At 46.3% G+C, this 17,458-nt stretch overlaps 1 protein-coding gene and 1 long non-coding RNA gene across 11 annotated transcripts in view; one reads left to right on the top strand and one right to left on the bottom strand.

The window, feature by feature from the left end:
• Window positions 1–4,255, bottom strand: part of KCNQ2 (potassium voltage-gated channel subfamily Q member 2) — a 139,148-nt gene extending 134,893 nt beyond the window's left edge. For 3 of the 10 annotated variants that reach the window (XM_081867626.1, XM_081867628.1, XM_081867627.1), the window contains exon 1: window positions 3,603–4,247. In XM_081867626.1, coding sequence (XP_081723752.1) covers window positions 3,603–3,895 — 293 coding nt within the window. In that variant the 5' untranslated portion in view covers window positions 3,896–4,247. Of the gene's footprint in view, window positions 1–3,602 lie in introns of all 10 variants that reach the window. The other 7 variants (XM_081867630.1, XM_081867622.1, XM_081867621.1 and 4 more) reach the window with 4 other exon arrangements.
• LOC309345219 lies at window positions 2,963–17,143 on the top strand. Its single transcript, XR_014158109.1, has 3 exons — window positions 2,963–3,100; window positions 10,919–11,020; window positions 16,916–17,143. It is a non-coding gene; the product is annotated as an uncharacterized lncRNA (long non-coding RNA).
• The last annotated feature ends 315 nt before the right edge of the window (window positions 17,144–17,458 follow it).

The following is a 17,458-nucleotide window of genomic DNA, read 5'->3' as shown; positions in this document are numbered from 1 at the left end:
AGACATTTCGTCTTGCGAAGCAAGCCCATAGGGAAATTCATTTTGCAAAGCGCCTCCAAAACGGAAAACCCTTTCGTCTAGCGGGTTTTCCGTCTTGCGAGGCGTTCGTCTTGCGGGGCACCACTGTATTCCAGTTACCTCAAGAGTGGGGAACCTATGACCCTCCTGGTGTTGCTGAACTACAACTCCCATCAGCCCCTGCAAGCATGTCCAATGGGCAGGAGTGATGGGGGTTACAATACGATATGATACGATGATACAATAATCTTTAGTGTCATTGCCCCATATAGAACAACGAAATTGAAAAAAATCTACATCAGACCAACAAGCCTGCTATCCCAGCCTGGTTAGCCCCCTAAAAACTCTGATACCCCATAATTATATACAATATACTCCCATAGAGACTACCTTACCTTGTTGTTTAGCAACACCCGGAGAGTCAAAGGTCCCCCACTCCTGATCTGGAAGAACCACAGGTTCTTCATTCTTGCTTTTTCTGGTTCTTAGGTGGCAAAAAATCACAAGGGCCCTGAAAATGTATATACAATGCCCCCTCTTTTTTTCATAGTTCAAAACTTGAATATATGCAAGTTTTGAACATAAATGCATATAGAACATATTCTTGTTCTGAATTTCTCCACTACCACCAGCACTTTTTCCCCACCAACCGTTGAAAGCAAAAGCACCACCTTCTAAAAATTCGTAAATAGTACCTACAACTCTCCCCACCCTCCCCAAGATCAACAATATTTTGGAGTGGGGGGAGGAGAATGCTCAAAGCCTTTGTGAGTAATTCCATTTCAGCAGATTTTCAATGCCATTTAAATAAAAAGATTCCCCCCCTCCCAAAGTGACCACACACCAACAGAACATATCTCGTATTATCTCCAGGTTTCAATAACAGGCCAGAAAAGAGTTCCATGGGTCCGTGGGAATGATAAATGAAAGCAGCTCTGGCCAAAATCCCCCTAAAAAAACCACCCTTTCCATTTCAGCAAGCTTTCAGATTGCAGTGCTTTGCATGTTGCCTTTAAGTCCAATGAACATAAAGGGGCTCGTTTCTGTGTAACCATGCATAGGACTGAATTGTTAGCCATTTTCACCTGTCCCCATACAAGACACCCATTGATGTTGATTCATACCCGACAAAGTACAAATCTTGCTTATACCTGTCAATATAGCTAGAACGGAACGGCTGTGCTGCAAGTAAATGAGTGGCAATTTTACTAAGTGCATTGCAAAAGCAACCTATGCTTGATTAATCATCGCATTTTCAGTTGTATCCCCTGCCCGTCTTTTCTATAATTTGATTTTTTTAAAAAAAGAAGAAGCACACACATGCTTCTTGCAGCTGAGCAATTATATCCATGCAGCCATCCCTTGAAGCACTGGTATGTCAACATCTGCCTTTTGTCCCTGAATCTCCCCTCTCTGCTCCTGATGAGAAAGCTCCCAGCTCCAATTTGCATCCCTTTCTACAGCCATCTCTCCAGTAGCTCCAACGTCAACAGTGCAAGGAGGGGAAGCAGGCAACCAAGATGTCATAGCTGTGCAGCCTTGCACTTCGAGCATCAAATAGAGGAGCTGGATCTACAGAGGCGCTTCTAATCTAAAAGCAGGCAGGGGAGTAGGAGAAATAAAGGGGATGATGAGAGAGAAAGCCATGGAGGAGTGAGATATAGTTGGGTCTGCGTACCATTCAGCCCGAGATAGTGCTACGGTGAGACTACGCCAAGGCAGGAGCAAAGCAGTGAGCTATTCTGCTCCACAGATCTGAGCCAATACGGAATCGCATCTGCTGTACATACAGACATTCAACATACAAGTTCTTGCTTCTTTGCATATGGGACAAAAGGATGGAGCAATTGCTCCACACTAAAATTGGGAAGAAAAAGACACTGTGTTCCAGCAGGCATAATCTTGGGCAGAAAAGGGACTGGGGTTCTATCTCTGCAGCTGTCTAGGCCCAACCAGTTGTATAAAAGCTCCCCATCAGAAAAGAAACAGTTTCCCCATCTGTACATTGGGGCTAGTGACGAGGATGATAATAGAGCCTGGCAGAGGCTGGGCAGCAGCATCATAAGAATCCCAAAATGCTGTCTCAACAGTAACTTTGATTTACTGCATGAAGCCCTTGGGGAGACAGTACACGGCAAGTCATCCCCCCCCCCCACCTTGCAATTATTCCTCCAATTGTTTGCAAAGAAAGTAACATGACCGATAGCAGGTAGCTGTCATTTGGCTGGAAGCGGAGGAGAGGGGAGATGAAGACACAAGCAAACAGGCTCTGAAATGAAATGAACATTTATCCACTAGAGCAGGCCAACCACCCTGCCAGAGGCAGCTAGAACTGTGTCTTTTTCAGAGAGAGATACAAAAACAGGGAAAGTTGGCGATGCCCAATCCTGGGATCTTGCCTTTGAGATGATGGAGCTGAATAACCCAAGGTCCTGAATAACCCAAAAACTAACTGCAATCCAATCTTGCGCTCCCCTGAGCCTAAGGATGCAAGCGGTCTGCCATCACAACATACAGTAGCAATGAGTTCCACAGGTAACTCATGCATTGTAGGAAACACTATTCCCTTTTGTTTTGTTTCTTTAGATATGCCGCTTACCACTTTCAATGAATGGCTCCCTGGTTTGTTTGGGTTTTCTTTGTTTTGCTTTGTTTTTAGATTAGCGAGAGGGTGAGTCATTTTTTCTACCCTCCTGTCTCTTCCTCCCCACCCCCTTCCGGGTTGTTGCTTCATCTCTCACCTTTTTCTGTTTTTACCCAATGATGGATCGATGGCTAAGCAAAGCTTAATGGACACGTGTCTCCCCAACCCCCACCCCTGCAAGCAAAGCAGCCTGGCGCCAGAATCGAGGCCCAAAACTAACTGGTTATGGCAGGTTTTTTTCTGGTTTTGTGTGGTTGTTTTTAAGAGTAGCAAACTGGCAAGTAACCCTACCGCGCAAAGAGCAGGGGAAACTGGCACAAATCGGTGCACGGGAAGGGATGGGAAATCGGTAGCAGTGCCTTGCCTATTCATCTCTTTGCAGCTTGCAGATACGGCTTGCAGATAGCACTTCCGTCCAGATACAGCCAAGACAAATAGGTAGGATGGGAGAGAGGGAGAGAGAGAGGGCTATGGTACGCGATCTCCAAGGATGGACGGCAGAAGGGTAGGTGGCTAGGCAGATATTTACAACTGGAGATCTCCCGACTAGGTGCCTAGGTGGACTGAACGATAGATGGAAGGAATGGCACAGCGACGGATGGAGAAGAGGAAGAGGGAGGGAAGCTGCTGTAGAAAAAGGTTGGGAATGCTGCAAGGATGGAGGTGGATGGAGAAGGGGGAATTGGCTGGGAGGAAGGAATCCTAGATGGAGGGGCCCGTGGCTGGAGGGGGCAGGATTGGGTTTTCAAAGGGTTATCGATTAAAGGGGTGCGGGCGCCTTTCGGCTTGCCAGAAGAGATGTGGAGGCAGGGGAGATGGAATGGAGAGATGGTCCTACGCGGCTGGAGCGGTGGTGGGTCTTAAGGCGGCCGCCCCCGCCACCCCCCAGTTGAGACCACTACCACCACCTCCCGCCCGTCCGCCGGCTCCCTTTACTCACACGTAAGCGTGGTAGATGAACGCCCAGCCTCGGGGCCTCTCCAGCACGTTGTAGAGGAAATTCTGGAGCTTGCGGTAGAAGGCGTTCCTCTTGGGCGGCTTGCCGGAGACGGCCGAGCGGGGCTTGCTGAGGATGGAGCCGCGCTTGCTGCCGCCCTCGGGGCCGGCGATGAGCAGCGCGCCGTCGCGGGTGGAGTCCGGCGCGCCGGGATCGAGACCCACGAAGCCCACCTTGAGCTTCTTCTCCCCCGACGCGCTCGGGTACACGCCTCCGTTGCGCGATTTCTGCACCATCCTGCTTTGCTGGGGGGGGGGGTTGCGATGGGGCGGCGATGGGGGGGGAGATGAGGAGGGGGGGTCTCAGAGGGGCTGCGAGGGGGGAGCAGGAGGAGGGTGAGGAGGGCGGAGGGGCTGCCCCGGGCCGGATGGGGGCCGTGGCATGGCGGGGGTTGCGGGGAGCGGTCGGCGAGGAAGAGGCGCGGAGGAGGGAGGAGGAAGAAGAGCGGGCGCTGCGGCGGAGGATGCCGCAGCTTCCCCGCGCTGGCGAAGGAGCCGGAGGAGCGGAGGGGAGGGAGGCGGCGGCGGGTGGCCGGGAGGGGGAGCGGCGTGGAGGGGAAGCGAGAAGGAGCTTCTGCAATCTGGGCAGCCCACTCTCCGCCTGCTTTTGGCGCAGCTCCGCCCCGACGCCGGCGGTGCCTCCCCGCGCCCCCTCCCTTAACCCTTCCTGCGCCTCTCTCAGGCTGCCGGCAGCCTTGGCAACGGCGCAGGCGGGGGGGGGGAATCACACCATCAAAATATTCTATTCAAATATACCGTCGATATTTGAATAAAATATTGGGGGGCCCAGGTATGGCTCTCCCCGCATGATCGATCAAAGCAGGCGTCCATGCACACCATTTGAATGGCAATGCCAATCAACTGGGGGGGGTTGCCCCTTCAAATATTTTATTTTGGGGTGGCAAAGGAACCGGAGCATATCAGCCAACTGCTAGGGGCCGAGGTCTCTTGCCCGACTCCAATAGAGTCCCCCCCCCCCTTGATGGGCAAATGAATGATATGGGTACACCACGTCATGTGATCAGTTATTCTGGGCAGGGCTTACCTGGTTCCCCCTCCCCCAATATTTGATTTAAGTTGGTACCTCTGGAGCTCGGTCCCTAAGTGTTGGTTCCTATGCACAGAATTGTAGCGACCCTAGGGTCATCTAGTCCAACCCCCTGCAATTCAGGAATATTTTGCCCAGTGTGGGACTCGAACCCACAACCCTGAGATTAAGAGCCTTATGCTCTACCAACTGAGATCCCGGTGGTCCCTTCCAACTCTACAATTTTATGAACACAAAGCACAATCCTCCAACGACCTTATTCAAAGAAACCAGAACCTGGGTTGTGCAGAACTGACACTCGAACTCAGGTCGCAAGGGAAAAACATGCTAAGAAGAAGAAGAAGAAGAGTTTAGATTTGATATCCCACTTTATCACTACCCGAAGGAGTCTCAAAGCGGCTAACAATCTCCTTTCCCTTCCTCCCCCACAACAAACACTCTGTGAGGCGAGTGAGGCTGAGAGACTTCAGAGAAGTGTGACTGGCCCAAGGTCACCCAGCAGCTGCATGTGGAGGAGCAGGGAAGTGAACCCGGTTCACCAGATTATGAGTCTACCGCTCCTAACCACTACACCACACTGGAAGGCACGCTTGGCAAATCCACACCATGATCAACTCCCACCCGAAAAACAATGTCCCTACTGTGGAAGGATGCGTGGATCCAGAATTGGCCTCCACAGTCACTTACGGACTCATTGTTAAATCTGTGTTTATGGAAGACAATCTTACTCAGCTATGAGTGATCGCCAAGGAAGAAGAATAAATTATAATAAATTTTTATTTATACCCCGCCCTTCTTGGTGAAGAAGAAGAAGAAGAAGAAGAAGAAGAAGAAAAAGAAGAAGAAGAAGAAGAAGCATGCAGAACTGGACTGTGATTAGTTACAGGTAGGTAGCCGTGTTGGTCTGCCATAGTCAAAACAAAATAAAAAAATTCCTTCCAGTAGCACCTTAAAGACCAACTAAGTTAGTTCTTGGTATGAGCTTTCGTGTGCATGCACACTTCTTCAGATAGGTATCTGAAGAAGTGTGCATGCACACGAAAGCTCATACCAAGAACTAACTTAGTTGGTCTTTAAGGTGCTACTGGAAGGATTTTTTTTATTTTGTTTGGACTGTGATTACGCATACTTATGCACAAATCTGCAAAAGACAGAAGAACAAACCCATATATTGTGCCAAAAAGATACTTTTAAGACAAAACCTGTTGTATTCAAAATAATCTTGAGGAAGTCCCTGCATTGGTAGAATATGATTGCAAGCTTTAAGATGCAAGGTGCTTTCTCAAAGCTACAACAGATAAAACATAAAGCCGGTGCAATTGTGAATTGATGGCTTAAAAAAAAATATGCAAAAGGGTCCCAGCAGTTTGTTCTCTTGGCCCAGCTGAGTTGACAAGGGTAACAAGCAAGCTTTTCAGCAGCACAAAACTTTGGTTCAGAGCGCCACAGCTGGCATCAGGCAGCAACAAGTGAAATAACAAACCATAAAGAGCTTTCAATAGACAAATAAAACATCAAACCATTATGGGCTTTCAGAAAACCCCAAATTTCATGTGGCATTGCCTTCCTGAAATAACATATTACTTAACCTTATGCCAGTGGCAAAATTAACCGTTGCAAAGCGTCGGAGGACTCTGATTGCAGAGCTGCTCTTGGACTGGCACCAACAGATATGTAGTCTAGCGCTAATGGAAAAATTAATATCTCAGTGATGGGCACGCTGCAAGAATCAAAACACAGACAACTTCTCTGCTGTTTGGTTGTCCTTTATTAGTCATGATAAAAAGAAATATGGATTCTGGACTCCTCATACCCAAGGACAATTGTGGGACAATAATGTGATGTGAAAGGGGATGGTTTGATGTGCCTTCTCTACCTGTAATCATCCTCAGTTGCTTTCTGTTTCTTGTGTTATCTTGTATTTGACAGTTCTAGCCTTAATAATGCTTCCTACCGATATTCTGGGGCAGAAAACATACTGTACTTTGTGTTCAGTACTCTGGTTAGGAGGCCAGGTTTGGAGATAGGCTTCACATTTGAAAAACAATAAATATCAAGAATTTCATACCTGAGTTTTTAAAGAACTCTCTGGTGAATGTCAATTTGGCCCCAGCATCTTGTCAATTTTCAATTAATCAATTTGTATCAATCTCTGAAAGGTGTATTTGTTTTATTTATTTTTTTGCTTTAGCATCAATAAATACTTGTCCTGGAATATGCAAGAGAAAGAGAAAGGTTCATCTTTTGTCATCTTTGCTGTACAAAGGGCTCGTCTACACTTGTCCCGTGTCTAGAAAGCATGAGTCTGAACTGTTTTGCACTCATCCCACACTTTCTAGACATGAGTCCAAGAGATTCTGCCTTTCCCCACTGCTTTCCTCCAGAAAAACCACTCTTTCGTGCTAAATTGGAACACATGGCAATCCACAGAACAATCAATTGCCATTTGTTCTGATTCAACACTAAAGAATGGGCTTCCCCTGGGAAAGGCAGTAGGGCAAATGGAGGTGTGGATAAGCCCATTGTTTTACACATACCACCCCCCCCCAAAAAAAAAATAGGTTGCAAAGGTGGGAGATATCTCTCTGATAGCATCCACTGGAAAGACTGGTCCAAGTATTTCATTCACTTCTCGGTGATTTGTTCCTCCTCCTATAGCACTTATTTTTTCTCTTTTCCATCTAAAAGTCCTCTTCTCTTCTTTTCTATTTTTTTCCATTTGCAAATGAAAGGGGGAATTAAAGAAGAATATAAAATAAAGAAAAAAGACATAATATCCAAATAATACTAATAGTAGCAAAAAACCACAACACCTCACAATATTGGCTCACATTACAGATACAGTAACCATCACTAGATGTGTCTTAAGTTAAGCATCTAATATACAGTAATATAAGCCCTCTTGATGTTCAAGCAAGTATCCACACAGATTTGACATCTATATGATGCAGGTATGAATGTAGGCAAGCCAGTGAGCTCCCCAAACCAATTGTGCAATATAGGGTAGGTGTTTCTTTTTCCAAGCTCCAGCTATAAGTTTCTTAGCAACCATAAAGGCTCACGAAATCCATCTAACAGCGCTTCTGATTATCAGACCTACTGCCAGCTGGGACAAGCCCAGAACTGGATGAGGCCTCCGAGAAGGAGGAGGACCTGTAAGCAGCCCTGTCACCTACCAAGTCCATGCTGTATTACTGTGATGGCCTGGGACTCGGGCTCAGACTCGAAACCAGAGGAGTTTCAGTCTGAACCAGATCCTTTGCCTCAGGCATCATCCGAACCAAGTCTGGGGCCTGATCCTGAAGAGCCCCAGTCTGCACAGGTTCCCCTGCAACAAACACCAGCTGGGCCGAGTCAGGGGCCGGAGCCTGCCCTGGCTCCAGATGCTCGTTGCCTCCAGCTGGGCTGTCACAGCTGCTCCACTACTGGTTGGGTCAGGGGAGGCTGAGGCGGCCCCTGGGTCTAGTAGCCCACCAACATCTCCCGAGCTGCAGAGACTAAGGTCTGAGAGAAGGAGAGACCTGAGTACTCGCAGGAGGAGTGCTCGCCTTCAGGCGAGACAGGGAGGTGAGTTGCTGGGGGATCAGGACCGGCCGCTACCTTGACAAAGATAAAAGGCTGTTGGACCCCGCCCCAGGTTGTGGGAGCAACATTGCTGTATGCTAGATCCTGTATCTGTCCTTGCGTGGTTTCCTGCCTTGGCCCTGTTGGACTGACTCCTAGCAGAACCTTCGGATTCTGGTCCGGTCCTGGACCGCATTTCACAGGTTATCTCCAGGCCCAGCACAATTACCTAGGACCCTTGTACCTACGGGACCGCCTCTCCTGGTATGTCCCACAAAGGAACTTATGGTCTTCAAACATCTTAGAGGTCCCAGGCCACAGAGAGGTTAGGCTGGCCTCAACTAGAGCCAGGGCTTTCTCAGCTGTGGCTCCGCTCTGGTGGAACGCTCTGTCACAAGAGACTAGTGCCCTGCGGGACTTGACATCGTTCCACAGGGCCTGCAAGACAGAGCTGTTCCACCAGGCCTTTGGCCAGGGCACAGCCTGACTCCCTCCTTTGGCAATCGTCACAGAACTCTAGCCCAATGGTTGGCATCAATTTGATTTGAATTAATTTTATAATGAAATGATTTTAGAATGTTGTATTATTTTATTGTTGTTAGCCGCCCTGAGCCTGGCTTCAGCTGGGGAGGGCAGGATATAAATAAAAAATTATTATTATTATTATTACTATTATTATTATTATTATTATTATTATTATTATTATATGACCACCCAGTTCTGCTTGGTGTGGCTGCAGATTAAAGGTCCTGATACACCCTGAATGGTCTCACTTTGCAGTGTTGTACCCCCCACCCACCCACCTCAACCCAAACTTGAAAACAGAGGAGGACATGAGTGGGGAGGCAAGGACTTCTTGAAGAAACACCATTCCCCCACTCTGAGTCCCAGGGCAGTCCCTGTCATCCCCCACACAGCTGCAGGACACAGCAGTAGCTCTTGAGGGCAGAAACAACTTCTCAGAGGCGGTGGAGCGAACCGGTGGGCTTGGCTGGTCCATCTTCAGAAGGCCTTTGCACCTTGCAAATCTCCCCGGCCATTGCTGAGAGTACTGCAGCCAGCTTTCGCACAGGGCTCTGTCCAAGGTGCTGACCACTTCTGCCTCCTCTGAGGCAGACCCTGGCTTTACCTGCATTTCCCTGCCTTTCCTGGACTCGACCCGGCCTTTTGAGTAAGTTCTGTTATTATAGCCCATTTCCCCAGTGAGTTTGGCAGAGGGTCAGAACAGGATCCCAAGACCCTTCGAGACCATACCCAGGACCCCATGAACAGGGAAATTTGCAAAATGTAAAAAAAGGCAAAGGACCCCTGGACGATTAAGTCCAGTCAAAGGTGACTATGAGGTTACAGCGCTCATCTTACTTTCAGGCCAAGGGAGCCGGCGTTTGTCCACAGACAGCTTTTCCGGGTCATGTGGCCAGCATGACTAAACTGCTTCTGGCGCAACAAACACAGTGATGGAAACCAGAGCAGCACACGGAAATGCTCTTTACCTTCCTGCCGCAGCAGTACCTATTTATCTACTTGCACTGGTGTGCTTTTGAACTGCTAGGTGGGCAGGAGCAGGGACAGAGCAATGGGAGTTCACTCCGTTGCGGGGATTCGAACCGCCGACCTTCTGATCAGCAAGCCCAAGAGGTTCAGTGGTTTAGACCACAGCGCCACCTGCATCAGTCTCTGAAAGCTGTATTGTTATTTTTTGCTTTAGTGTAGATAAAGACTTGTCCTGGAATATGCAATTTAAAGAGAAAGTGCTCGTGAACAGAGGAAGTGATGGATCAACGTGGAAACCCAGAACTGAAGGGACTTTAAAAGACAATTAGACAAATTCATGGAGGAGGAGGGGACTCTCAATGGCTGCTAGCCACAATGGCTATGATCTGCCTCCGCAGCTGGAGGGAGCAATGCTTCTGAATATGTATTGCTGGAAACCACAGAAGGAGAGAGGGCTCTTGTGCTCAAATCCTGCTTGCAGGTTTTCCACAAGCATCTGTTTGGCGACTGTGAGACCAGGATACTGGATAATAATAATAATAATAATAATAATAATAATAATAATAATAATTTATTTATACCATGCCCATCTGGCTGGGTTTCCCCAGTCACTCTGGGTGGCTTCCACAGAGACCAAAATTACACTAAAATGTCACACATTAAAAACTTCCCTGAACAGGGCTGCCTTAAGGTGTCTTCTGAATGTCAGGTAGTTATTTTTCTCTTTGACATCTGGTGGGAGGGCGTTCCACAGGGTGGGTGCCACTACTGAGAAGGCCCTCTGCCTGGTTCCCTGTAGCTTTGCTTCTCGCAATGAGGGAACCGCCAGAAGGCCCTCAGCGCTGGACCTCAGTGTCCGGGCAGAACGATGGGGGTGGAGACGCTCCTTCAGGTATCCAGGACCAAGGCCGTCTAGTGCTTTAAAGGTCAGCACGAAGACTTTGAATTGTATTCAAATGGCAATGAGAAGCGTTTTCAGGAAAACTACATTTCACTTGGTCTCCTGAGCCTGTGCGTACTCTGACCACATGTGACAAGACAATGGAGAGGAAGGAGGAAAGATTCCCTCTCTCACTGCACACCAATTTGCTGCTACCACCAACAATGAAAAAGAAGCAGGGAATGTGATTGTGGGGAAAGTCTTTTGTCTATAGGGAAAGGATGGTGGAGACTGAAGGACAGGGCCAGCCCACCCATGAGACAAGATGAGGCAGCTGCCTCAGGCGGCAAGAACCACTGAGGCAGCAGATCGAAATGTAAGTCATTCTTCCCCTCCATGTTCACCATCATCATCATCATCATCATCATCATCATCATTTATTATTTATACCCGGCCAGTGTGGTGTAGTGGTTAAGAATCATAGAATCATAGAGTTGGAAGAGACCACAAGGGCCATCGAGTCCAACCCCCTGCCAAGCAGGAAACACCATCAGAGCACTCCTGACATATGGTTGTCAAGCCTCTGCTTAAAGACCTCCAAAGAAGGAGACTCCACCACACTCCTTGGCAGCAAATTCCACTGTCGAACAGCTCTTATTGTCAGGAAGTTCTTCCTAATGTTTAGGTGGAATCTTTTTTCTTGTAGTTTGGAACCATTGCTCCGTGTCCGCTTCTCTGGAGCAGCAGAAAACAACCTTTCTCCCTCCTCTATGTGACATCCTTTTATATATTTGAACATGGCTATCATATCACCCTTTAACCTCCTCTTCTCCAGGCTAAACATGCCCAGCTCCTTTAGCCGTTCCTCATAAGGCATCGTTTCCAGGCCTTTGACCATTTTGGTTGCCCTCCTCTGGACACGTTCCAGTTTGTCAGTGTCCTTCTTGAACTGTGGTGCCCAGAACTGGAAACAGTACTCCAGGTGAGGTCTGACCAGAGCAGAATACAGTGGCACTATTACTTCCCTTGATCTAGATGCTATACTCCTATTGATGCAGCCCAGAATTGCATTGGCTTTTTTAGTTGCCGCGTCACACTGTTGGCTCATGTCAAGTTTGTGGTCAACCAAGACTCCTAGATCGTTTTCACATGTACTGCTCTCAAGCCAGGTGTCATCCATCTTGTATTTGTGCCTCTCATTTTTTTTGCCAAAGTGCAATACTTTACATTTCTCCCTGTTAAAATTCATCTTGTTTGTTTTGGCCCAGTTCTCTAATCTGTCAAGGTCGTTTTGAAGTGTGATCCTGTCCTCTGGGGTGTTAGCCACCCCTCCCAGTTTGGTGTCATCTGCAAATTTGATCAGGATGCCCTTGAGTTTAAGAGTGGTAGTTTCGTAATCTGGTGAACCGGGTTCGCGTCTCCGCTCCTCCACATGCAGCTGCTGGGTGACCTTGGGCCAGTCACACTTCTCTGAAGTCTCTCAGCCCCACTCACCTCACAGAGTGTTTGTTGTGGGGGAGGAAGGGAAAGGAGAATGTTAGCCGCTTTGAGACTCCTGAAGGGGAGTGAAAGGCGGGATATCAAATCCAAATTCTTCTTCTTCTTCTTCTTCTTCTTCTTCTTCTTCTTCTTCTTCTATCTGGCTGGGCTTCCCACTCTGGGCAGCTTCCAACAAAATATTAAAATACAGTAATGCATCAAACATTAAAAGCTTCCCTAAACAGGGCTGCCTTCAGATGTCTTCTAAAAATCTGGTAGTTGTTGTTATCTTTGACATCTGGTGGGAGGGCGTTCCACAGGGCGGGTGCCACTACTGAGAAGGCCCTCTGCCTGGTTCCCTGTAACTTGGCTTCTCACAGTGAGGGAACCGCCAGAAGGCCCTCGGAGGTGGATCTCAGTGTCCAGGCAGAACAATGGGAGTGGAGACGCTCCTGTTCATGATGTATGTAGGTCTTCACTCACCCCTTCTTCCTTTGCAGAGAGGAGGAAGCACCATTTTGGGGTCTGCCTCAGGTGGCAAAATGTCTTGGGCAGGCCCTACTGGAGGACAACTGAGTGCTTAGAGAAATTGCCTATGTTCTTCCCATCTTTCTTGGAGAAACATATACTATTTCCAAACCACGGAGCGCTTAGGAGAGCATGGCCATGTCTGTACCGAATAATTTCTGGTTAGCTTGTTTTTTATATACTTTTTATAGATTTTTTTCACAACAAAGAAACAAAGCATGTTCCAGTAAAAGGTATAAAAAGGAAAAGATAACTCTCCTTCGTTCCACAATCATCTTAAGTTTCATATTACATTCACAGCAACAATTACAAGTTAATCGATATTTGCTGCTCTGTGATTGCGTAGTGAATAAGAAATAGAATAGCAAACACAGTCCCTGGTTATCTTTCATCATTGTGAGTAAAATGCTGTAATGAAAACCATTGAAATTTGGGAAAGGCATTAAATACAATATACATTTTATAAGAGTGTTAGCATCACAAATTCCAACGTCTTGCATAGTGAGATGGAGAGGGAATATTGCTTTCTTGTTTATTAAACATAAACAAGAAAAAAAATCATATCATTCTCCAACAAAGTCATATTTTTTTCACTTTTCCACACGTGACTCTTATTTTACCTGTAAGTTCTTCTGCAAAGGTGAGTTGTCCCACCTTATAGATCGATAACCCACTGTAGAGTTCTTTAGATGCTTCCAATGGTCTGAGCAATGGTCAATCAAGTGATTTTTGGTTTGTGACAGCTTTTTGGAAAATGGTATGGTTTTTTTCTTGGGGCTGATTTGAGATAGAAAGCTGACCTTTTATATTAAGATAGATAGATAGATAGATAGATAGATAGATAGATAGATAGATAGATGATAAAGATATAGAAGTTTTGCTAAGGCACCTCCACCCATTCCCAGATCAAATAGCCCTGGAATATCCACCTCTGTACAAGATGAATAAACTCTCAAGGGACTCTCAAGTTAACTCTCCCCCCTTTAATCTCCAAAACAAACTTTTCCTTCTTTACCTTCCAGCCACTGCTCCTTGTCTACCCTTCCTCTGGGACCATGGACAATTCCCTCCCTTCATTTATATTGCTACCTTGAAGATATTTTTAGATTGTGACCATGTTGCCCGAGTCTTACTTTCCCCAGACTATATAAATTTAGCTCCCTTAGTCACTCTTGACTGACAAACATCTCGGTCGACCTTTCAGCGGGCATCTGTCTTCTATCCTCTGCCTTCTGTTTTGGTTCCCATAATCTGACAGGCCATGCCCCTGAAAAAATTAGCATTGCTTGTTGCACATACAGATCTTGTTTTGTGTATAATAAGAAGACCACCCATGTACAAAGTGTTTTACATTACTATCTTCATTAAAATCACCTCCACAACATCCCTGCAGAGCGGTCCATTGCTTTTCTAATTTTTGCACATTAGGAAACTGAGTCTCAGGGCATATTGCTCCACAGAACTATGATAATCCATTTCTTGAATAGGGTTTGAATCCAGATTTTCTTTTTTCTTTTTTTAATATAATTTTTGTTAGGTTTTTTTAACATATCATTTTCAACAGTAATTAAACATACTTTTACATCTTAATCAAATGTTTCACTTCCATCAATCCTGTCTGAAAATTTCCCAATCTCTCAGTATGCATTTCTTATCCTCCCTATTACATTTCAAACTCATAACCAATATCTCTATCTTTTTCTACTTTGTAACGCTTTGTATATTTCTCCTTACAAAACTTCTTGTAATCCTACTAGCATAATTTGTTGATTACAGTTGCTCTTCAAATAATTCATATACTTCTTCCAATCTTCTGTAAATCTCTGGTCCCACAGGTTTCGAATCCTTCCTGTCATTTTGTCCAATTCTGCATAGTCCATTAATTTCGTCTGCCATTCTTCTTTCATCGGAATTTCTTCTTGTTTCCATTTCTGGGCTAACAATACTCTTGCTGCAGTTGTTGCATATAAAAACAATTTAACATCTTGCCTATTAATGTCCTGACCTATAATACCACTTTAAAATGCTTCTGGTTTTTTTAAGAATGTGTATGTGGATCCAGATTTTCTAGACCTAAGCCTAGCATGCTTCTCCAGACTCATTAGTCCTTACATGTGTTAAAGCTTCTTCCACATTTTTGTATTTTACTACTGTAAAAAGAAGAAGAAGACATATATTCATGCATTTATCTATGCATCAGATCTAACCATGGTTTTTTCCCGTTAAAATGCTTAAGGAGCTGTGCAAGAGGGATAGGAACCTGGAAATCAGCTACAAACAGAAACACAGCAAAATGCTGCAAAAAAAAAAAAAAGTATTTTAAAAAGCTTGAAGAGGACGGGTATCTGAGTGCCTAGCAAACCCTGTATAATAAGAGAATGTCAAATGCTTTTTCAAAATAATAAGCCACTTCAGAAGCGGACAGCATCAGCCCAACTTTCAGAGCTGTCACAGCCTCTGGAAATTCTCCACAAGAACTGCAGCTTCCAGAATCCCAAAGATGTCCTGCAACAGGGCATGAAATTTCAGCAGATTCATCCAGCTAGATTAGAAAATGCAAATGGTTTGAAGCTTTCATGTGAATTCTCCCCTGCTTAACCTTGTGGAAGGTCTTCCTCGCCTTTCTTCTGGGCTTGATGAGACCAGCTCTCTAGCCAGAAGAATTGCAATGTAGTTGACCTATCGCTGCTTAAAAGAAATCCCTGCTTGTCTGTTTTGAGAAGCATTCAGATTTGCCATGTTAATATTGCATGCACACAACAATAGCTTTCCATCCCTGCTCCAACTCATTTCCAATTTTTACATACAAACACAAAGGGCACCTGCTGGTATGCTAAAAATACAACTGAAATGTCAATAATTGCTCTAGACACCTAGTTGTGCTTTGGCAATAGTGAAGCTCGTTCTTATCAGAGAGCAAGCCTTCCCCAACAATTTGCTGAGCTGCTATGGGATGTTCATGAATATTCCAAATGCTGGAGTTGCCGGCAGCGATGCTGCTCAGAGTTTGGAGAAGGAATAGAATGAAAATTATTGGCATCCATCTGTCTCAAGGGACAACGGAAGAGTGCACCATTGGGGATAAAGTCACACCATTCGAGAAACAAAATAAAAAAAAATCCTTCCAGTAGCACCTTAGAGATCAGCTAAGTTTGTTATGGTAGTGATGTATGGAAGTAAGAGATGGACCATAAAGAAGGCTGATCGCCAAAGAATTGATGCTTTTGAATTATGGTGCTGGAGGAGACTCTTGAGAGTCCCATGGACTGCAAGAAGATCAAACCTATCCAATCTGAAGGAAATCAGCCCTGAGTGCTCACTGGAAGGACAGATCCTGAAGCTGAGGCTCCAATATTTTGGCCACCTCATGAGAAGAGAAGACTCCCTGGAAAAGACCCTGGTGTTGGGAAAGATGGAGGGCACAAGGAGAAGGGGATGACAGAGGACGAGATGGTTGGACAGTGTTCTTGAAGCTATCAACATGAGTTTGACCAAACTGCAGGAGGCAGTGGAAGACAGGAGTGCCTGGTGTGCTCTGGTCCATGGGGTCATGAAGAGTCGGACACGACTAAACAACAATAAGAAGTTTGTTATTGGTATGAGCTTTCGTATGCATGCACGCTTCTTCAGATACACTGAAACAGAAGTCACCAGACCTTTATATATAGTGAGAGGGTGGGGAGGGGTATTACTCAGAAGGGTGGTGGGAATGGGTGATTGGCTGATAGGTGTGGTAAACCGGTTGACGAGTGTTAACGACTGCAATTGGTCTTACAGGAAAAAGCAAGGGGTGAGATGGCAAAAAATACGGTAGCTTTATCATGTATAATGAGAATAAGTTGTTTGTTAATAACTTATTACCAAACTTAAAACCATGGAGAGACCTGGTCTAAATAGAGACATTGGATTCTTATCTCATTATACATGATAAAGCTACCATTGTTGCAGAAGACGATGGGCGTTAATATGCTCTCTGTACAGGTATATATGTCAAAGAATGTCGATAAGTCAGCCTACATCCTCAGTGAGGCTGTAACACCACTGACATGAGATGTAATAAAATGCTTGATGCCACAATTCCTACACAATCTTGCTTCCGCTGACTCTGCTGATACATCGTATAGCGTGCACATGTCTTTTGGATGTGTGCTGATGCTATATACAGGATTCTTACCAAGGGACCGTCCTGTCAAACTTCCCCTCCTTTGCCTGTTGTTGCTACTGTTGATGACGATAATTTTGTTGTCCATGTATTTGTTGACAGCTGGTGGTCTAAGAAGAAGCCCCTTGGGCTATGCACCAGATCCAGCCAGATCCCAGATCCTGAACCAAATAGAGCTGGTTCAGATTTGTCTGGAATTTGGCCAGAGCAGAAAGGATCCCTCCAGAGAGACCTGGTAGTGTCTCCTTAGAAGGCATCACAGTTTGGATCTTCAGTTCCTGGATGAAGAACATGCGTGGTGATGTCAAAAGGAGCATGAAGCTGCTGACTTGGGGCAGTTGAGAGGAACTGGCTTTGCCAACACCGCCACTGGGGCAGCGGCATAGCGTGGGTTGTCAGCACCCGGGGCAAGGCAAGTAATTTGTGCCCCCTAACCCGGGGCAAGGCAAGTAATTTGCGCCCCTAACCCCTAACCTGCCGCCGCTGCCAGCTTCTTCTTGCTGCTGCCTGGGCTGGTCAGGTGTGGTTCTCTCCCGCGCTCAGCGCTGCACTGGGTGGTCGCTGTACTGTCCCTCCCCCAGATAGTCTCTCCATCTCTCTCTCTCCACCTCGCACCGCAACGCACGCCTGGCACCCTCCCCCTCC

The sequence above is a fragment of the Podarcis erhardii genome, assembly GCF_964252035.2.
Source record: "Podarcis erhardii genome assembly, chromosome: 6".
NCBI classification, from domain to species: Eukaryota; Metazoa; Chordata; class Lepidosauria; order Squamata; family Lacertidae; genus Podarcis; species Podarcis erhardii.
Note: the sequence above shows the minus strand (reverse complement) of the source record. Positions and strands in the feature narration are given on the sequence as shown.